The 23,862-nt window shown below is 26.4% G+C and overlaps 3 protein-coding genes across 8 annotated transcripts; 1 reads left to right on the plus strand and 2 right to left on the minus strand.

Moving 5' to 3' along the window:
- Positions 1-1,368: 1,368 nt before the first annotated feature.
- LOC149033311 (uncharacterized) lies at positions 1,369-12,969 on the minus strand. Its single transcript, XM_089169834.1, has 2 exons — positions 9,096-12,969; positions 1,369-3,908 (listed from the first exon to the last, which is right to left on the minus strand). The coding sequence occupies exon 1, from the start codon at positions 11,150-11,152 to the stop codon at positions 10,520-10,522; it is 633 nt and encodes a 210-aa protein (XP_089025960.1). The 5' UTR covers positions 11,153-12,969; the 3' UTR covers positions 1,369-3,908; positions 9,096-10,519.
- Positions 12,970-13,091: 122 nt separating this feature from the next.
- LOC107072779 (cytochrome P450 4C1) lies at positions 13,092-16,017 on the minus strand. Its single transcript, XM_089169830.1, has 13 exons — positions 15,785-16,017; positions 15,547-15,705; positions 15,316-15,425; positions 15,141-15,234; positions 14,879-15,076; positions 14,700-14,793; positions 14,519-14,621; positions 14,306-14,432; positions 14,120-14,235; positions 13,981-14,049; positions 13,701-13,869; positions 13,426-13,605; positions 13,092-13,354 (listed from the first exon to the last, which is right to left on the minus strand). Exons 2-13 carry the CDS (start codon positions 15,698-15,700, stop codon positions 13,197-13,199), a joined length of 1,572 nt encoding a protein of 523 aa, XP_089025956.1. The 5' UTR covers positions 15,701-15,705; positions 15,785-16,017; the 3' UTR covers positions 13,092-13,196.
- Positions 16,018-17,186: 1,169 nt separating this feature from the next.
- On the plus strand, positions 17,187-21,334 carry LOC107072789 (putative peptidoglycan muropeptide transporter SLC46). 6 transcript variants are annotated; one of them, XM_015332999.2, is made up of 9 exons: positions 17,187-17,323; positions 18,807-18,853; positions 19,159-19,389; positions 19,473-19,824; positions 19,922-20,314; positions 20,406-20,543; positions 20,610-20,693; positions 20,765-20,921; positions 21,006-21,334. In XM_015332999.2, the coding sequence occupies exons 2-9, from the start codon at positions 18,827-18,829 to the stop codon at positions 21,133-21,135; spliced, it is 1,512 nt and encodes a 503-aa protein (XP_015188485.1). In that variant the 5' UTR covers positions 17,187-17,323; positions 18,807-18,826; the 3' UTR covers positions 21,136-21,334. The 6 variants fall into 6 exon arrangements, with proteins under 6 accessions (XP_015188485.1, XP_089025959.1, XP_015188484.1 ...); XM_015332998.2 differs by lacking the exon at positions 17,187-17,323 and adding an exon at positions 17,416-18,695; XM_089169831.1 differs by lacking the exon at positions 17,187-17,323 and adding an exon at positions 17,416-18,315.
- Positions 21,335-23,862: the final 2,528 nt, after the last annotated feature.

Below are 23,862 nucleotides of genomic sequence, written 5' to 3' on the forward strand. Positions count from 1 at the left end.
TTATTATTATTATTATTATTATTATTATTATTATTATTATTATTATTATTATTATTATTATTATTATTATTATTATTATAATCTTATATTAAACATAATTAACTAATATAAAAATACATATTATATATATATAATTATTTGAAGTGTTCAACAATGCAAAATTGAAATGGTTTAAGACCTGCTAAGGGACAATCGTAAATATGGATTGCATGACCAGTGCAATAAGATCATTCATCATTAGTATCATTAGTAGGTCTTAATGTTCTTGCTCTCGCTAGATGATACTGATTAAGTCTCTCATATTCTAGTCTAACAAATTCTATAGCTTTTTTTAAAGTTTTCGGATCATTTAGTCTAAGATTCATCTTTAATTCTGTATTGCTCAAACCGTTTATATAAGCTTGTATCATACGAACTTCCATTACTTTAATTGCACCTGTCGCAAGTTCAGATGGAAAAATTACTATAAAAAATGCGAACATTTTAAACATGGTTTTTTTACATTTATCTCCAAACACAACATGATGATCATTTCTTTGTTTTACTTTTATTTTTAGGACCGCTGTAAATATGTTCATAAGCCCTACGACACTCCATGGACCGTTGTCATGTAATCGTTTAGCTGCAAGTTTGTAAAGCTTATCTCTAATTTCGAAAAATACTTCTAAAAATTCTTTCACGTCTAATAATCCTCCAAGAAGATCTTCTCCCACTGTACATCCTTCCAGAATAGTTTCAAGATCCGGAAAAACTTCTAGAGGATTAAGCGAACTCGCCATTGTCAAATTTTGGTATTTGTTATTAATTCCTTTTTTTTTATCCTTCTTCTTTTTTTCTTCTTCTTCCTTTGTTTTCCACAAAATTCAACGAAACAACAATTAATCGTTGCCTTTCGGTATCAAATATTATTTAAACAAATGACATGATTTTGTTTAAATTTATTTAAAGAACAAATATCAAATATTGAATACACAAAATTGACTAAGAACTGGTAAGAACTTAAACTTCTTCTTCATTTATATTACTAACTGGGTAAGAATATTTCAGTTGAAGATGTTTAAAGTTCCATAGTCGAGGAAATAATAAATAGTAACTATACTGTTCCCTTCGAAGACGCCTTAAATACCTTCTCCCTTCTTCTCGAAAAAAAAAAAGTAGGAAATGAACTGACCTGACCAATTGTAGAAATCTTAGGATTATTGGACAATGGTTTTGTTATGAGGTGGTGGGAAAGAATCTCGGATATTGAATGCTGTTTTGTTAGGAATGGTCAAGAATTGATCAAGCATATTTGGTTAGAATTGGATAGGTCAGTGTGACCCTTCTGGGGCTTGACGTAGGTCAGTATGTGTGTGTGTGTGTGTGTTTAGTATATCTGTATATATGTACTCATTTTCTTTTGTGATAACTTTCTAAAACATTTTCATAGAAGGATTCCTAAAAATTGATGGATCAGGTAAACGTTTTTAACAAATTTTATTTGTTGGAACAGATTAGAGTGGGAAAAGGTAAAATATTCTATGAATCAAAGTGTATTCTTTTTGTATTTACTGGTGTATTCTTTTTTCCTCTATATTCTTTTTATTGTTATATAATAATAATAGTAATAATATTAATAATAATTAATTATTATCTGCAATTATAATTTTTTTACAAAAAAAAAATGAGCAGCAGGGTAACCCCATACAGTGCACTAAAATAAATGAAATAGAATAAAATAAAGTAGAATACAATAATATAAAATAACTGAAGTATTATAATTGTTTTTTCAGGTAGCATCTAATATCTTCTTATTTTCTACAGGTAGCATTTAATATCTATTTTTTTCTACAGGTACTGTCTATTATTATATATATTTATTTTTATTATATTTTATTTTAGATAAATGAAAAATTATTAAATATAAAATATTTAAAACTTGTAATTTACATATGTGCATATATTGAAATTCTTCTAAGGTGTGTTAGTTTTCCATGGAATCATCGATGGTATTGGAATTCCATTCAGGGTTGAGTTCTTTGTTTGTCATTTTATATTTTTGGGTATTCAAACTTTCTCTCTGATATGATCTTTTTCTCTGGTTGGGATTTTTTGAATGGTACTCTCAAGGTGGGACCTTAGAGCTAGATTCTTTCCTTTGTATTATTTTCGGATGGTCTGCATTTTTAGGATACACATCCCTCTTGGGTCTTCAGAAGCGGTTACCTCCTCGTGGATAGACCTCGGCAATGGTATTTTACTTTCGGTAAAATTTTTAACATATTTTGAAGTGAAAACTTCTTTAGAATGGGAGTGATCCGAAAAGTAAATAAACGGAAACGGAGCTATGTAACGAGGCTATGAAACGGCTGCCATACTAAATAATGAGAGAAAAAGAGACAAACATAGGATTTAGGCAGCGAGGGAATGAGACGGAATATAGCTATACAGTTTTTCCTATTCTCGGTCTCCTCTTTATGCTATGCTTCGTAGTTATTGCTCTTGGTTGTATATGTGTGTGTTGAGTGCGACTGCATACTACAAAGCGTAAACACACATATTCTTTCGATACTCGAAATGTTTGTAGGTAGGAGCGATAGAAGGGTAAAAGAATAAACAGAGGATAAGCACGTAGGTATGTGACAAAAGTATAAGGTCCCATCGAACCGACGGTCGACATAAGCAAAGAAGGTGCATGGTATGTTTTTTTTTACCAAACGTGTCATTTCTTTTCTATTTAAAAATGTTTCAATTTTATTGAAAAATTAATATTAAATTATTTATTTCGTAAATATTATTCTTATTAATGATTATGAAATATATAGATAAAAATAATTGTATTGTCTGCAAAATTTTACAAAAAAAAAAATTGATTATAAAATACATGAGAGAAAAAGAATTAGACAACATTGTAGAATACTTTTTTTATAAATATCCAAAGACATGTTTTTTAATTATAATGTTTGCGCATTTAGGAAATTTATACTAATTTTTCAATAAAATAGAAAAGTTCGTAAATACAAGAAACTCGATTACGAGGCTTTTTAAAGAGGCTTGTTTACGAGACTCTTCTACGAGGCCTAATTAAGGGGTTACCCCTACTTGCAACTTTTAAAAAATCGATTTTTTTTTTTTTTCATTTTTTTGAAGTAGTAATATCTGAAAATATATCCTGAAAGTTTGAAGTCGATCCGAACAAAATTAACTGAGATGTGAGCCTTGAAAGAGAAGGCTCGGTTTTGTAAACAACCGACTAGTCTCGCATCTGGCGCGCTCGACCCTCTCATCGTTCCAGTCTATTGTTATATGAAAAAGGTTGTACACCTGAGTTCAGAACGTTCATGTAATAGACTAGAATTGGTTTTGAAACGAATTTTCGTTGCCTTTTATGGTGTAAATTCGTCAGTGTAGCTCGAAAGTTCGACTATATCAAACGTATTTATTTCCATCGTTATCAACATTATAAGCGCTGTTTTTATTTTTTTACATTAAAAATGGATCGAAAAAAGGGTTCGCGAGAATTGAGAGGTAGTGAAAATTTACGGAAATCTCGACCAAAAAAAGGAAGAGTGTTTTTAATCCGAAATTGGCCGAAACGGAAAGTACAAGTTTCAGTACGTCTGCAAAGAAACTAAAAGATAATATTGATATGACGGTATCTCAGGATCCTACTATCAAATATCGCATTTTGCACTTTTTTGTTGTGTTTGCTGCTATTTCAAATTTTGTGAAGTGTAAAACGTGTGATGGAAATATTAAATTTGACACTGCTAATTCAAGAGGACTAGGTTTCAAAGTCGTTGTGAAATGTGATTCATGTGCAGATAATTATATACCATCTTCTCCTTTTGTGGCTCATTCGTATCACTACTTTTCGGAAAAAACCTCACTACTTTTCGGAAAAAACCTCACTACTTTTCGGAAAAAACCTCTCGACTTCATTAAATAGCTTCTAATCAATTTATATCTCTTTTTATCCTTTTTACTTATTCTAGACAAGCATAATTTTAATAGATTACTTTTGTATCATTTTTTTTAATTTTCTATTCAGATTATTTGCAATATGTTGTTGTGAATTGTTATTTATGTGTCTCTTGTCTGAATATTAACGCCAGTTTCATGAAAATCTGCAGTGATAAATTATTAGGGAAATTTCAAAGAGTTCGACGTATGGCGTTTGTGCATTTCTTGTATGCAGTGAGCTGTTTAGTTAGCATACATTTTTTAGTTACCAGAAGCAATTTCTTCGAATTGAGAACTTGTCTACTGTTTAATATGTTGTGTATTATATGTTAATATAACGTAAAATATATTTTGAAAGTGGTAACAATATTATAATAATAATATTTAAAAAATTACAACCCAACATTTATCCTACACCTGGTATTCTGCATTTGTCTCATTCTTTCGAAACTTAGCTTTTCGAAGGGTTTACTTCTAACATGTGTGATCTGCCCACATGATATTTTTTTATCCTTCTTCTTTTTCTTTGTCTTCTTCTTTCTGTCCTTTCCACAATATTCAACGAAACAACAATTAATCGTTGCCTTTCAGTATCAAATATTATTTAAACAATTGATATGATTTTGTTTACATTGATTTAAAAAACAAATATATCAAATATTTGGATACACGAAATTGAATAAGAACTTGTAAGAAATAAAAACTTGTTCTCCTTTTTTATTACTAACCGGGTAAGAACATTTTATTTGGAGAGTATGAAGGAGCCCTAAATACCTTCTCCCTTCTCCCCGAAATAGAAAAGTAGAAAAAGAACTGACTATTGTAGAAATCTTAGGATTATTGGACAATGGTTTTGTTATGAGGTGGTGGTAAAGAATTTCGGACTTTGAATACAGTTTTATTGGGATTAGTCAAGGATTCTTTAGAGAAGAATTTTGAAAGATTATTTTTATATAATTAATAATACTATTACAATTACATATTACTATACAATTAATTTGATATAATTAAATAGTAATTGAATAATAATTGAATAATATTTAAAAAATGAACATATTATGATTGTTACATGATATTATCGCAGTTAAAAAGAAATTAGTGAGTGTTTTATCTTTATTTTTAATGGTGTATATATACGCACAGTTATTAATATAAAATAAAAAATTATTACGCATTCCTATTATTATTATTATTATTATTATTATAATCTTATATTAAACACAATTAATTAATATAAAAAACTGTTTATTTTTTTTAATATAATTAGAATATTTTTATTATATTTTTTTGTTTTGTTTTTTTAATTAAACATTACGAAGAATTTTTATAGTATATTATAATATATATATATATAATTATTAGAAGTGTTCAACAGTGCAAAATTGAAATGGTTTACGACCTGCTAAGGGACAATCGTAAATATGGATTGCATGACCAGTGCAATAAAAACATTCATCATTAGTATCATTAGTAGGTCTTCATGTTCTTGCTCTCGCTAGATGATACTGATTAAGTCTCTCATATTCTAGTTTAACAAATCTTATAGCTTTTTTTAAAGTTTTCGGATCTTCTAAACTAAGACTCTTCCTTAATTCTGTATTGCTCAAACCGTTTATATAAGCTTCTATAATACGAACGTTTATTATTTTAATTGCACTTACTACAAATTTAAGTGGAAATTTTCTCAGAAAATATCTGAATGTATTTAACAAGAATTCTTTACATTTATTACCAAATGTAACAGGATCATCATTTCCTTGTCTTAAATTTTTTATGGTTTCTGTAAATGTGGCCATAACACTATCGATACTCAATCGACCGTTATACTCTAATGGTACATGTAAAAGTACATCAAGGTGGTTGTCTGTAGTCATTAAAAGTGCATCAACATAAACTCTAGCGTCTGGAAAACCTTCAAAGATTTCTTCTATCCCAGGATATTCTTCAAGATTATTAGGAAGATCAGCAAAAACTTCGAGATTTGCATTTGACATCGCCATTGTAAAATATGTCATTAAGTCCTTTTTTTTAATCCTTCTTCTTTTTTCTTCTTCTTCCTATGTTTTCTACAAAATTCAACGAAACAACAATTAATCGTTGCCTTTCGGTATCAAATATTATTTAAACAAATCACATGATTTTGATTAAATTTATTTTAAAAAACAAATATCAAATATTGAATACACAAAAATTGACTAAGAACTGGTAAGAACTTAAACTTCTTCTTCATTTATATTACTAACCGGGTACGAATATTTTAGTTGGAGATGTTGAAAGTTCAATAGTCGAGGAAATAATAAAGACTGACTATACTGTTCCCTTCGAAGACGCCTTAAATACTTTCTCCCTTCTTTTTGAAATAAAAAAGTAGAAAGTGAACTGACCTGACCAATTGTAGAAATCTTAGGATTATTGGACAATGGTTTTGTTATGAGGTGGTGGGAAAGAATCTCGGATATTGAATGCTGTTTTGTTAGGATTGGTCAAGAATTGATCAAGCATATTTGGTTAGAATTGGATAGGTCAGTGTGACCCTTCTGGGGCTTGACGTAGGTCAGTGTGTGTGTGTGTGTGTGTGTTTAGTATATCTGTATATATGTACTCATTTTCTTTTGTGATAACTTTCTAAAACATTTTCATAGAAGGATTCCTAAAAATTGATGGATCAGGTAAACGTTTTTAACAAATTTTATTTGTTGGAATAGATTAGAGTGGGGAAAGGTAAAATATTCTATGAATCAAAGTGTATTCTTTTTGTATTTGCTGGTGTATTCTTTTTTCCTCTATATTCTTTTTATTGTCATAATAATAATAATAATAATAATAATAATAATAATAATAATAATAATAATAATAATAATAATAATAATAATAATAATAATAATAATAATAATAATAATAATAATAATAATAATAATAATAATAATAATAATAATAATAAATTATTATCTGCAATTATAATTTTTTTACAAAAAAAAATGAGCAGCAGGGTAACCCCATACAGTGCACTAAAATAAATGAAATAGAATAAAATAAAGTAGAATACAATAATATAAAATAACTGAAGTATTATAATTGTTTTTTCAGGTAGCATCTAATATCTTCTTATTTTCTACAGGTAGCATTTAATATCTTTTTTTTTCTACAGGTACTGTCTATTATTATATATATTTATTTTTATTATATTTTATTTTAGATAAATTAAAAATTATTAAGTATTAAATATTTAAAACTTGTAATTTACGTATGTGCATATATTAAAATTCTTCTAAGGTGTGTTAGTTTTCCATGGAATCATCGATCGTATTGGAATTCCATTCAGGGTTGAATTCTTCGTTTGTCATTTTATATTTTTGGGTATTCAAACTTTTTCTCTGAAATGATCTTTTTTTCTGGTTGGGATTTTTTTGAATGGTACTCTCAAGGTGGGACCTTAGAGCTAGATTCTTTCCTTTGTATTATATTCGAATGGTTTGCATTTTTAGGATGCACATCCCTCTTGGGTCTTCAGAAACGGTTACCTCCTCGTGGATAGACCTCGGCAATGGTATTTTACTTTCGGTAAAATTTTTAACATATTTTGAAGTGAAAACTTCTTTAGAATGGGAGTGATCCGAAAAGTAAATAAACGGAAACGGAGCTATGTAACGAAGCTATGAAACGGCTGCCATACTAAATAATGAGAGAAAAAGAGACAAACATAGGATTTAGGCTGCGAGGGAATGAGACGGAATATAGCTATACACTTTTTCCTATTCTCGGTCTCCTCTTTATGCTATGCTTCGTAGTTATCGCTCCTGGTTGTATATGTGTGTGTTGAGTGCGACTGCATACTACAAAGCGTAAACACACATATTCTTTCGATACTCGAAATGTTTGTAGGTAGGAGCGATAGAAGGGTAAAAGAATAAACAGAGGATAAGCACGTAGGTATGCGACAAAAGTATAAGGTCCAAACGAACCGACGGTCGACATAAGCAAAGAAGGTGCATGGTATGTTTTTTTTACCAAACGTGTCATTTCTTTTCTATTTAAAAATGTTTCAATTTTATTGAAAAATTAATATTAAATTATTTATTTCGTAAATATTATTCTTATTAATGATTATGAAATATATAGATGAAAATAATTGTATTGTCTGCAAAATTTTACAAAAAAAAAATTGATTATAAGATACATGAGAGAAAAAGAATTAGACAACATTGTAGAATACTTTTTTTATAAATATCCAAAGACATGTTTTTTAATTATAATGTTTGCGCATTTAGGAAATTTATACTAATTTTTCAATAAAATAGAAAAGTTCGTAAATACAAGAAACTCGATTACGAGGCTTTTTAAAGAGGCTTGTTTACGAGACTCTTCTACGAGGCCTAATTAAGGGGTTACCCCTACTTGCAACTTTTAAAAAATCGATTTTTTTTTTTTTTTTTCATTTTTTTGAAGTAGTAATATTTGAAAATATATCCTGAAAGTTTGAAGTCGATCCGAACAAAATTAACTGAGATGTGAGCCTTGAAAGAGAAGGCTCCGTTTTGTAAACAACCGGCTAGTCTCGCATCTGGCGCGCTCGACCCTCTCTCCGTTTCAGTCTATTGTTATATGAAAAAGGTTGTATACCTGAGTTCATAGCGTTCATGTAAAAGACTAGAATTGGTTTTGAAACGAATTTTCGTTGCCTTTTATGGTGTAAATTCGTCAGTGTAGCCCGAAAGTTCGACTATATCAAACGTATTTATTTCCATCGTTATCAATATTATAAGCGCTGTTTTTATTTTTTTTACATTAAAAATGGATCGAAAAAAGGGTTTGCGAGAATTGAGAAGTAGTGAAAATTTACGGAAATCTCGACCAACAAAAAGGAAGAGTGTTTTTAATCTGAAATTGGCCGGAATATTGGTGAATTGGAATATTGATATGACGGTATCTCAGGATCCTACTATCGAATATCGCATTTTGCACTTTTTTGTTGTGTTTGCTGCTATTTCAAATTTTGTGAAGTGTAAAACGTGTGATGGAAATATTGAATTTGACACTGCTAATTCAAGAGGACTAGGTTTCAAAGTCGTTGTGAAATGTGATTCATGTGCAGATAATTATATACCATCTTCTCCTTTTGTGGCTCATTCGTATCACTACTTTTCGGAAAAAACCTCACTACTTTTCAGAAAAAACCTCACTACTTTTCGGAAAAAACCTTTCGACTTCATTAAATAGCTTCTAATCAATTTATATCTCTCTTTATCCTTTTTACTTATTCTAACAAGCATAATTCTAATAGATTACTTTTGTATCATTTTTTTAAATTTTCTATTCAAATTATTTGCAATATGTTGTTGTGAATTGTTATTTATGTGTCTCTTATCTGAATATTAACGCCAGTTTCATGAAAATCTGCAGTGATAAATTATTAGGGAAGTTTCAAAGAGTTCGACGTAAGGCGTTTGTGCATTTCTTGTATGCAGAGAGGTGTTTAGTTAGCATACATTTTTTAGTTACCAGAAGCAATTTCTTCCAATTGAGAACTTGTCTACTGTTTAATATGTTGTGTATTATATGTTAATATAACGTAAAATATATTTTGAAAGTGGTAACAATATTATAATAATAATATTTAAAAAATTACAACCCAACATTTATCCTACACCTGGTATTCTGCATTTGTCTCATTCTTTCGAAACTTAGCTTTTCGAAGGGTTTACTTCAAACATGTGTGATCTGCCCACATGATATTTTTTATCCTTCTTTTTTTTCTTTGTCTTCTTCTTTCTGTGCTTTCCACAATATTCAACAAAACAACAATTAATTGTTGCCTTTCAGTATCAAATATTATTTAAACAGTTGATATGATTTTGTTTACATTGATTTAAAAAACAAATATATCAAATATTTGAATACACGAAATTGAATAAGAACTTGTAAGAACTAAAACTTGTTCTTCTTTTTTATTACTAACCGGGTAAGAACATTTTAGTTGGAAAGTATAAAGGAGCCCTAAATACCTTCTCCCTTCTCCCCGAAATAGAAAAGTAGAAAAAGAACTGACTATTGTAGAAATCTTAGGATTATTGGACAATGGTTTTGTTATGAGGTGGTGGGAAAGAATCTCGGATATTGAATACAGTTTTATTGGGATTAGTCAAGGATTCTTTAGAGAAGAATTTTGAAAGATTATTTTTATATAATTAATAATACTATTACAATTACATATTACTATACAATTAATTTGATATAATTAAATAGTAATTGAATAATAATTGAATAATATTTAAAAAATGAACATATTATGACTGTCACATGATATTATCGTAGTTAAAAAGAAATTAGTGAGAGTTTTATCTTTGTTTTTAATGGTGTATACATACGCACAGTTATTAATATAAAATAAAAAATTATTACGTATTCTCATTATTATTATTATTATAATCTTATATTAAACACAATTAATTAATATAAAAAACTGTTTATTTTTTTTAATATAATTAGAATATTTTTATTATATTTTTTTGTTTTGTTTTTTTAATTAAACCTTACGAAGAATTTTTATAGTATATTATAATATATATATATATAATTATTAGAAGTGTTTAACAGTGCAAAATTGAAATGGTTTAAGACCTGCTAAGGGACAATCGTAAATATGGATTGCATGACCAGTGCAATAAGAACATTCATCATTAGTAGGCCTTAATATTCTTCTTCTCGGTAGATAATAGTGATTGAGTCTCTCATATTCTAGTTTAACAAATTCTATAGCTTTTTGTAAAGTTTTCGGATCTTCTAATCTAAGATTCCTCTTTAATTCTCTATTCCTCAAACCTGTTATATAAGCTTTTACAATATGAACGTTTATTATTTTAATTGCACTTACTACAAATTTACGTGGAAAAGTTCTCAGAAAATATCTGAATGTATTGAACAAGAACTCTTTACATTCATTGCCAAATTCTACAGGATGATCATTTCCTTGTCCTATATTTTTTAGGGTTTCTGTATATGTGGCCATAACACTATTGATACTCAATCGACCGTTATCCTCTAATGGTGCATGTGAAAGTACATCAAGGTGGTTGTCTGTAGTGATTAAAAGTGCATAAACATAAACTGTAGCGTCTGGAAAACCTTCAAAGATTTCTTTTATCCCAGGATATTCTTCAAGATAATTAGGAAGATCAGCAAAAACTTCGAGATGTGCATTTGACATCGCCATTGTAAAATATGTTATTAAGTCCTTTTTTTTATCCTTCTTCTTTTTTCTTCTTCTTCCTATGTTTTCTACAAAATTCAACGAAACAACAATTAATCGTTGCCTTTCGGTATCAAATATTATTTAAACAAATCACATGATTTTGATTAAATTTATTTAAAAAACAAATATCAAATATTGAATACACAAAAATTGACTAAGAACTGGTAAGAACTTAAACTTCTTTTTCATTTTTATTACTAACTGGATATGAATATTTTAGTTGAAGATGTTTAAAGTTCCATAGTCGAGGAAATAATAAAGACTGACTATACTGTTCCCTTTAAAGACGCCCTAAATACCTTCTCCCTTCTCCTCGAAGTAGAAAAAAGAAAATGACCTGACCAATTGTAGAAATCTTAGGATTATTGGACAATGGTTTTGTTATGAGGTGGTGGGAAAGAATCTCGGATATTGAATGCTTTTTTGTTAGGATTGGTCAAGCAATAATTTATTATCTGCATTTATAATTTTTTTACAAAAAAATGAGCAGCAGGGTAACCCCATACAGTGCACTAAAATAAATGAAATAGAATAAAATAAAGTAGAATACAATAATATAAAATAACTGAAGTATTATAATTGTTTTTTCAGGTAGCATCTAATATCTTCTTATTTTCTACAGGTAGCATTTAATATCTTTTTTTTTCTACAGGTACTGTCTATTATTATATATATTTATTTTTATTATATTTTATTTTAGATAAATTACAAATTATTAAGTATAAAATATTTAAAACTTGTAATTTACATATGTGCATATATTGAAATTCTTCTAAGGTGTGTTAGTTTTTCATGGAATCATCGATGGTATTGGAATTCCATTCAGGGTTGAATTCTTCGTTTGTCATTTTATATTTTTGGGTATTCAAACTTGTTCTCTGATATGATCTTTTTCTCTGGTGGGGATTTTTTGAATGGTACTCTTAAGGTGGGGCCTTAGAGCTAGATTCTTTCCTTTGTATTATATTCGGATGGTTTGCATTTTTAGGATGCACATCCCTCTTGGGTCTTCAGAAGCGGTTACTTCCTCGTGGTTAGACCTGGTCAATGGTATTCTACTTTCGGTATAATTTTTAATATATATTTTTTGTATGTGTTAAACATTCCATTGAAAGTAAAAACTAGCAAAAGACCGCTTATCATTAATATTATAATAATAATTAGTTTCTTTTATTTTCTTAATTAATATAATATTATTAGGTCGAGTCATAAATTACTTCCATTTTTTATAAAACAAAAGATGGTGTTTCTGCGACTGATAAGTGGAAGAAACCTTTCATGAAGTTTTTTTTGCACTCTTTGCAATTGTTGAACTTATCTATTGGATTTTGCTCCAATATTACTTTTAAAAGGTTCATTAAAGTCAGAAATACGTCCCACACTCGGTTCATGTTATAAGATCGTATTTCCAGAGCGGAATTTTACAAACCAGTTTCTGACTACCCTATCAGTTATCAGTTCTGCACTGTATACGCTGCATAATTTTTCAGTTGCCACCTTAGTGCTATTGCTATATTGCCTTGTTTCAATTCCGAAAGCATTACATGTCGAATATGCACTTTTTACTATTTATTTCAGTGGTTAAGAAAAACGGTTAAATGTAACATTGACTACATAAAAAAGTTGATAGAAGACTAACTGAATCCTCATCTATATAGTGATATCGAAAATCCGTTTTTTTCGGTGACTTATAGTAGGTAAATACGAAAAATATATTCTACATAGCCGCATCGGAACTTACTTATGACTCGACCTAATATTATTTATATAATAATATAATTATATTATGATATTATATTGTTATTGTTGTAATAAAATTATATAATATTATTATAATATTTTATATTACTTTTGTTGTTGTTTTCTAAATATTTGAAATTTGCATTAAAACACTCTCGAAAACTTTTAATTACCATTATTTTATTGATCCAAATAATAAAATAAAATATACAAATTAATTAATTATATTTATCATACTGTGTTTTATTCTTTTTTAAGGTATCCCTTATATAGGAATAAACCTAATATGAAGTGGTCCAGATGGAGACAAAGTTAATTCTCCACTTATCTTAACATCATCGAGTTCGTCAACCGGTTCCAAATGAAAATTATGTATAATATATGCTATTAATACTTTCATTTCATGCATTGCAAATTTTTGACCTATTAAATAACAAAACGATTAATAACGATAAATTCGATAGTTTTTTTCTTTTTTTGTATGTAACATTTACCAATACAGTTTCTCATTCCTGCACTAAACGGAATGTACGAGTATGGATGACGTTCTTTCACATTTTCTGGTAAAAATCTGTCTGGATCAAAAATATCCGGATTTGGCCAATATATTGGGTTTTTGTGTATGTTACATATACTCACTAAACAATTTGTTCCAGCTGGAATTACGTAATTACCTATCAAAATAATTAACAATGTTATTCGTGTTATTTGATATTTAAAAAAAAAAATGTAACACACACACACACACATATGAAGTAATATTACATACTCAGTTGTAAATCCTGATCTAAATAACGTGCTATAGTATGTACACTTGAATATAAACGAAGTGATTCTTTTATACATCTGTCCAAATATGAAAAATCTTTAAGTATCGTAGTCGTCAATTTACAATCATCTTGTTGCATAATCGTATTCACTTCATGTCTTATATTTTCCTATAATTAAATCAATTCACATGATTAATAAATAAATTGATATATATATATTTAAAATACATCTCTCGTTTGATCTATATATTTTTTTTTTGAATTAAACATATGTTTTACCTGAACATTTCTGTGTTTTGCAAAAAGACTCAATGCAAAGCACAATGCCATGGCTGTAGTATCGTGACCCTGTACAAATATTTGTATCATTTATTCATTATCATTATAAATGTGAAATGATAATTCTATTTAAATTTACCGCGAATGTAAAAGTATCAACTTCTTCGCGAATTCCATCATAATCAATTTGTTTATCGTCTAAATAAGAAGCTAAAAGTAGATCTAACAAACAAAGTTTTCCTTTAGATCCTGTTCCTGTAATTCAATTTGTTATTGAATTTTTTTAACATCGATATTAATTTATATAATAAAAATTGAATAATACTTTTATTATTATCATCCTTTAATTCTTCAAGAATTTCTTCATTTTCTTCATTAGTTTGATTTAATTTGAACTTTTGTAAATGTATCCAATTCGTTTGTTCGTGAAAACGTTTTCTTTCTGCAATTATCTAAAATAAATGTAATAATCATTTTTTTTTTGTTCGTTCAAATCTATAGATTTTTGGCAAAAGAAAAAAAAAAGTCAATGACATACAGTTTTGGAAAAACCATGCAACGTTTTCAACAATTTCTTTTCCAATCGACCTGTTTTTGATAAAGCGAATAAAATATCCCAATGGTACCAAGGTCTAGAAAATCTGATAAAAAGATAATTGTTTCATTTAAATAAATTCTTCTGATTATAATATGAGTTAAATTTTAATTATTAATATTACCTATATGCTGTAATTTTTCCATAAGCATGAACAGCATTACGATATTCAAATTCAAGTTGATCCTTTTCTTTTAATGAAATACCCAATATCGTTTCTATCAATAAAATTTGTGTTAATTAATTTTTTTTTTTATTGTTTTTAAAGATATACAAATTTGTAATAATGTAATTTCACTTTACCACATATTATATTTAAAGAATGTTTCGTAATAAGTTCTAACAAATCTTTAACGACAAAACCATCTTTGTTTTGTGCTTGTTCTTTTAATGATCTTACGAGAAATTCAGCTTCCTCGTTAAATGAAACGAGAAAATGTTTCATGATATTTACATGAAAGACAGGCGATAACATTTTTCGTCGTTTTTGCCATTTTTTATCTGTTTAGTAAAAAAATTCATTATTATTCGAATATTTATATAATTTTTCAATCAAATTTGTTACCTCCATTAGTTGTAAGCAATCCAGTAGATAGCCAACTCTGCATATGTTTGTATGGCATATATTTTGTTGTAAGTTCTTTATTTGTCATGAATATCTACAATCGTAACAAAATATTTATCTTTTTTTCATTTAAAAGATTGAACTGTGAACTTTTAATTTAATAATCCTTACCAACCTTAATATCTTCCGGATGAAGTAAAATTACAGATGAGAACAAAAAGGACCATATTTTATATATAGGATAAAATTCATCACCAATTTTCCAATATTGCTTTAATATTTCATCTAAAAAGTAAGAATAAAGAAAAAAAGATTCTACATTAGAACTGGTATAAATTATTAATAAAAATTAAACGAATAAAAATAAATAAAATTTACGAATAAAAATTAATTATAAATAATTTACCATTGGGAACTCGCATATGATGTATATTTCCAATTATGGGATATGCTTTTGGTCCTGGAATTTTATTAAGAAGTCTTCCTTCCCTTCTATATTTTATATAACAGTGTAATATAAATAATAATAAAACAAAACTTGTCAAAATCGTGAGAAACATTTTATCTGTAAAAAAAAAAAAAAATGTAAAAGTGATTTAATAGGTTTATCGTATTATATAATCATATGTATATAGATATCAAACCTTGAATTGCGAGAAACTATCTATTAAGAGTCTATTATACAAGACGAGTGTGGGATGGTATATGAATCACTTAAGTAATCTGAATTGCTTGTATTGCTGAAATTATTTGTATTATAAGATAGAAAGCTCCGGTTATCGTTTTGATACAGTTCAAATGAAGAACTCACGTAGTTTAGAATAGCGTTATTATTCTATTTGTCACTTGGATTATCTTCCTCTGCAAATACACGACTTTCAAATTTCACGACTTGTAAACGAATGGTACTGCTTTCGGCGTAGTAATATATTATCTCACATATATATATATGTATATATATATATATATTGAATCACACAACTACCTATATATATAGATCATTTACTACAGTATAGTACATATATATACTATAGCATTCTTTTTTCCTTTTTAATGAAATTATATATAAAACAGATATAATATAATTAATGTGCATTAGAGATCCTGTAGGAGGGATGCGCCATTCATATTCAGCTCATATGCCATTGGCTGAAAATTTTGGGGGACCGCTTGAATTTATAATAATTTTTTCGTGTAACCTATTCTATTTTAATATAAATTTTTAATTATCATTAAATATAGTTCATTTTTTTTTCTGTATTTGATGCAATTCATTATTTCATAATTATTTCAATGTTTGAATCATTCGCGCGCAAAATCGAGTTCCGGTCCCCCAGCAATGTACATGGCGCATCCCTCCTATAGGATCCCTAATGTGCATTAATAATTGATCTTGTGTGTCAACTTTTAAAACCAATCAATCAATCAATCAGAATGATACGATTTGGTAGTTGATTTCTCGGTCAATTAAATTTTTCATATTGGGATGCAAAAACCAGTATGTTATGTAAGATTGAAATTATTAAAATAATAACTCATAAGAATTTTGGTTTTTTCTTTTTTTTAATTTTTAAATTTTTCGCGGCTATGCGATGAACTACTTTACCGTCAAATGAGAACTTGAACAAAAATTCATGATTTATACAAAATCTAAATTTATTACTTTAAATTTTGTTAATGCATATATTCATAAATATTTTAAATATCAATTTTTTTTTATCAAATATATACTTTAAATAACTATAAATAATTTTTATTTTATTTAATCTTATTTGAAAAAAGTATTTCAATTGATGGATATCTATTAACAGGTGTCGCCACTTACCTTACTACACTTTTTAACTTTCTAACGAGAGATTTAAAAAGCAATCAGTAATCTTTATGGAAGCATGTGTTTGACAATTTTCTTTTCCTTTAAAATAATTTGTTAATAAAAACTGTGAAATTGATCGGTTTAGTAGATTTTTATTGTAATATATAGAAAATATAAATCATACATTTAGTGAAATTTCGTTATATATGGGTATTAATGATAGATCATAAAAAAATAAATAAAGATAATTATCGTCGATGTGATGCAATAAGATGGAACATTTTCTTTTGTAAATAAATTGATCAGAGAATATATTGATTTGAGATTTTAATCAATTTAATTGAATAATAAATGAACTACATATTACTAGGTATGTATATATGCATATATTTACACATATATATACTTTTATGTATATATATTTGTACATACACGCTGTGAATTAGTTTTATCTGAAGAGGTTATAAATGATTAAGAGTGATTTATTTGTGTGATTATTAGGGTACAGTATTTGTTTTTTAAGAGTAACGTAAATCACGTGATAATTCATTGAACTTGAAGTGAATTAACTTAAGTTTTATTTAAAAACTATGAACTTTAGTTTCTATGTAAATGATATATTTTTAACAAACCATTAACAAAATAATTCTATTTACAGATTATAATGATTGAGAAATATGCTAAAATTTGTCATACATTAATTTTATTTATATTTATTATATATCATTTATTTATAATAATTATTAAATATTTGATAACGTTTTACCCGCCAAAAACTTTGCTAGCAATCCTCGTGCTTCTTATTTTGAAAAAGTTTTTATCATTCGAGGATGGCAGCACTCAGCTGATAATCATAACCTCAATTTTAAGCAGCAATTTAACATTATTATCGAATAGTTTTTTAAATGGTAGAAAAAGAATTTTGTGAGAAAACTTATTTTTGTTATCATATGTGATTTAATTGCGCAAATAGATTATTTTATCTTGTTGTTGATTCATTCATATACACATAATGTTATATTGTGTTTGACGTTTTTCATCTTAACTTGTTTTACTACATCTTACAATGATGTTAATTTATAAATGGAATGAATTAAATAGATAATAGAAATGTACATAAAAAAGAGGTTAATTCGTTAAATACACATTCCAACAAATTTATTCCATTCTTAGAAAATTATAAATAATAACATGTGAATCTTATGAAAAAAAAAAAAAATGGTAAAGACAAATAACAAAAGAAAGTCTATTATACTAGCAACTTTTAAAAAGTCTGCTAAGACGAACAGAATAAATAATAAAAAATGATAGCAATAATGATACTTAAAATGTCAGTGAGAAGAAAGAAAAAGATTATCTGGGGTAAATCTGAAACACTTCTTAAATAAATAAATTTTTCAATAATGTGTAATAATAATTACAAGCATTGTAATTATATTTATTAATTAATTAAATGATTTTTATGATACTACATATATATATACATACAAAAAGAGAGATTTATCTAGTTAAAGATTATGAAAAAATATTGTTATTCAATGCTATTTTTTTTATTTATCGATTGCCATATACTTAACAGTCGTGATAAGAGTTGTTGATTTAAGAACAAAAAGTAATTATAAAATTAGTTATAAATCGGTCACACATAATAAGACATTGAAGAAAGATAATAAGTAACACATGTATCATATTAACAAGTCAACTTGATAATTTTCATTTAAATGGACGAGAAGAATGTGAATGTAAGAATATGTAATTGGAGAACTGTTAAACTATTTTTTTAAAACAGCTATATTTGCAGAATTGGATATGTACGTCTGTATGTGAATCTTTGATACAATATTTTGCTTTAGGTGCATAAATAAATGGAAGAATGAACATGGAAGACATAGAATTCAAAGTAAGAATTTATATTTTTCCTTTTTATTTTTTATTTTAATAATAAAATAATTTAATAATAATAATCTCCACATATTTTGTGTTTAGAATTAAATTATTAATTTCAATGTTGTATATATATATATATATATTTTAATCAAAATATTATCTTTTGTAGAATTTATTAGAGATAAAAATGAAGTAGAGATAAAATTGTTATGAAATCAATATATTGAGCAAGTTTCATAGATGAATACAAATTCAAAGGAAATAAAACAAACAAACAAATTTTCTCAGGTTCTTTAAATTGAAATCAAAATTTTACAGATGGTGTCGACGAATTGTAAGACAAGTTGCAAATTTTTCACTAAATATTTCCAATGGATAAGATTAATATCGGTGGAACCAACAATGTGGCTTTATATGATGGCTTTTATGATAACTTCGGTAGTGGAACAAGATTTTTTTATATACAAAGCTTGCAGAGTAGATCACAATTTATCAGCAGAGATATGTGCAGATTTAAAGTCTAACAAAACTTTAAAAACTGAAGTTCAAGTGAGTTATTATTTCCAAAAAAAAAGAAAAAAAAATACAAATATATTATTAATTAATTAAATTATATCATTTTTTTCTTTTAGATAACTGTATCGGAATTTCATCAATGGAACAATATTGCTGGTCACGTAGTACCGATCATTTTAGCATTGTTTTTTGGAAATTGGAGTGACAGACACGGTAGAAAATTACCATTGATTATAGGATTGATCGGTAAATTTCTATATTCTTTTATGGTGATCGTTAATTCGTTTATTAGTTCTTGGAATTTAAACATGGTGATATATACCGCGAGTTTACCATCGGCAATGCTTGGAGGAGACGTTGTTATATTTGCCAGTTGTTTTTCATACATATCGGATATAACAACAGTTACAAAAAGGACTCTAAGGATCACTATACTCGATATTATTTATCTTAGTACTATGCCTACCGGTAAGATTAAATTAAAAATTGTTTTATTTGATTTGATTTTGTTTCCTTGTAAAAAACAATATTTTTGTTATATTATTTTAATCTACTTTTTTTTTAGGTGTAGCTTTGGGTTCTTATCTATTCACAAATGTCGTAAATTCATCTCATGGAATAATGTTTACAATAAATGCTACTCTACTCGTGATTGCTATTATCTATTCTTTTCTAAATCTTGAATGGCAAACCCAACAAAGGCAAGAAATATCGAACAATAATCCTTTCACAGATTTCTTTGACAAAAAGCATGTAGAAGAAACAATTAAAACGTTAACGAGAAGAAGAGAAAATCATGGAAGAGCTTATCTTTGGATTTTATTATTAGCAATGACTTTTTACACTTTCCAAAGAGATGAAAAACCTATGAGCTATCTTTATACACAACTAAAGTTTAAATGGGATGTTACAGACTTTAGTAAATTTAAAACATTTTTATCTACACTTTTTGTAATAGGTTAGTCATATAAATTCTAATAATAATTAATATTTATTAATTCTTTGGTTTTTCAAAGAATCTTAATGAAAAACATATCATTTATTTCTAGCTATGCTTATTGGTGTTCCTACGATGAGTAAATTAATTGGAATGAGGGATACTTTAATCGTTGCAGTTGGTGCTATAGCACATGCAAGTGGCAGAGTTATTTTTGCTTTAGCTACTATACCACAATTATTTTATGTTGGTATGTGATATTTATAATGTTTTTATATTTGAACAATTTATTAGATTGACTTTTTTTCTTTTTAAGGAGCGGCTGTGGCAGCTTTAGGACCTATCGTTGCACCAGTATTAAGATCAATGACTTCTAAGCTTGTTCCTATAGAAGAAAGAGGTATTTATAATTGTAATATATATTTTATTAATATGCAATCAAATATTTGTAATTGAAAACATATGATTTAGGTAAAGTATTCGCTATGTTATCTGTTTGCGATAATGCTGTACCTCTCTTCAGTGGTATTTTATATTCTCAACTTTATAATTTAACAATTAACACAGTTCCTAGTTCCATTTATTGGTTAACATTTACTACTCAAATTATGGTCCTTTTATTGATCTCGTAAGTAACATTTATAATCGCGTTTCTCTTTCATTTAAAATAATCATTATATTACTAACTTTTTCTTTTTTCATTTTTATATAGTATTATACATTTTACATCTAAAATTGAACATGTACAAGAAGGAAATGATGAAGAAGAGACTATTGAAAGTTATTTAGAAGCTGATAGATCTCCTAATGATGTATCGAATCATAACATTCATTTACAATAAGTATTTCTTTTATGTAATAGAAATTTTTTAATTTTTCATTGACGTCTCGATTAATATAGTCGGAAAATCATATTATTTTTATATATACAAAATGAAATGTAAATTGTACAAAAACTACAAGTCTTCTCTTTGTATTTTCATTAAACTGTAATAGTTGACTTGTTGAATAATAAATATGTATAATTTTTTAATAAGAAAATCACGTTGAATTACAGAATATATATATATTTTTTTTTTTTTAGCAATTATACTGCCATGTATTAATTAATATAACGATATTAAATAAAAAATTACAATAAACAAAATATTCCAGATGAATGGAAAATTTCTTAATAAATTTCATATATATAACTAATTTACCACATTATGTTAGTATGTATGCGTGTGATATTTAATTTAATCGTAAAATGTGAATCATCGATTTCAAATGTTTTCAAACATAATAATGATTGGGATGAATCAGATGAAGAAAAAAAAATCCTTTAACGTAAATGTCGTAACAAAAAAAAAAACACAACACACATATGTCATGAATGAATATTAAATAGTTTCAAGATAAAAAAAGGACAATCAGATATTAGCGATAATTCAAAGTACGATGATTTATTTGGAAATTTGACTTTGTTTGTTTTTTTTTTTTTTTTTCAACACACGTCCATTACCATCAACGATTTTATGAAAAATTTATTTTGGTTTACCTGCCGAAAGTAAAATAAAGATGTCCATTTGTATACATCATGCGTCTCATATAATTCAAGTATGTCAAGGTATCATCAATATTTTATTGTTTCGATATTATTCTTTAGATTGCCAAATTTTGACGATAACAAATAAGAAAAATATTATTTTTTAATAATTATTATTATACTTGTTATTTAATATTCATCAAATTTACTTTACTCTGGTACTTTACTTTACTTATTATTATTATTATTATTATTCAAGTTATTATAAATAATTCAAAATAAAATGTTAAGTTTTTAATAATTTTTTTGGGGGGGTTTTAAATGAATATATAAAATAATAATTATATATATATATATATATATAATTTATATTACATATATTATATAATATTATATATAATTTGTAATAATATTTTGTATTATAAAGTAAAGAAAAATTTCTTTAAAATTAAATATCAAATAAAATGTTGATATTACAAACAAAATGTAAAGCAAAGTTAATAAAAAAATAATGTTCGATAAGTAAATACATTTTGGTAATCTTCATCGTAGCACATTTTCATATTCAATTGACGTATCGAAATGCGCGTGTTGCATAAATGATATTTTTTCACAAGAACATATACGATTTAACAATAATTCATTTGTATTTTTTATTATTAAATGTTTAATAAGTAATTTTAAAAAGAAATATGAAAGAAAAATAATAAAAACATTTGTCTAATTTTTCTCTCTTTTTATATATATATATATATATATATATATATATGTATAAATGCTTTTAAATAAAAAAAAATAAAATAAAATAAAAAAAGAAGAAAAAAATTGAAGAATTTGTTCAACGTTTGCTTTTACTTAGAAAAGTTTCTTTCCTAGAAGAACAAACAAAAAATTACCATGCTAATAAAAAATTAATACATTATTCAAGTTGCATCTTCTTCTATCGTATATCATCGAGGAATTTTAAACTCGATATAAAATACACTTTAACGATATGTATAATTACATTTTTGTTTGTTTCATTACGTGTGTGATAAAATATATTGCAATTTGAATTAATACAAATAAGGGATATATATATTATCAAATATTATCATTTTATTTTCTATAAAATATCATAAATGATCTGAATGATATATTTTTGGTCTAAGAGTGAAAAAAAAACAAGTATATAGAACAAATTGTAAAAGAGAAAATGACAAGCAGTGAAAGTCGATGACTTTTCAACGCACACGACGAACACCTATGTATAATTGTCTCAAGAAAGAAAAAGAATAATCAAAACTTAAATATCTATTACGTGTTTCTATAAGAAGAATATAAGAATGTTGTTTTTCTATTTAAACACACTGTCTGACGAGTTTTTTGTTTATTTTATTATTTAAAGAATTTATATATATATGTCTGGGTACTGTATTACCAGTTACCATAAGTGGAAAGCGTATAGAAGTGAAGTGAGATAGAGAAAGTTAATTTGTACGTATGGCGAGTATTTTTTACAGTTGATTAAATATACAACTAAATTATTTAAATTATATTATTATAATTACACTATACTGTATAATATAAATACTATATAATACTATTTAATATTTATTAAATTATATTATTAATAAATTATATTATATATTATAATTTGTATTATATATACTATACTGTACTATATTATATATATAATATAAATACTATATATAATACTATATAATATATATTTTTATATACTATAAATTATTTATTCGAATATAAAATTTATTAATTAAATTATAAATATATTAGATAAACATTAATATAATATATTTTAATAAACGATATAAGAAAAGCAATATTGTTAAAATTTTGCATGAATTAAATTCATTTATTATTTTATTTATTAAATATAAATATATATATATATATATATATGTGAGAATTAATTGATGTATTGTTAAATAAATTGTTCTTTGTTAACGTATCAAAATACATACCACGGAACGCATCAAGTGAGAGTTGAGTTAACGAATGGCTAAAACATTCTTTTAAGATTTCACTGAGAAAGTTTTTA

Source organism: Polistes dominula, unplaced genomic scaffold (genome assembly GCF_049000335.1).
Source record: "Polistes dominula isolate Pdom_NZ unplaced genomic scaffold, Pdom_raw_medaka contig_49, whole genome shotgun sequence".
NCBI lineage: Eukaryota > Metazoa > Arthropoda > Insecta > Hymenoptera > Vespidae > Polistes > Polistes dominula.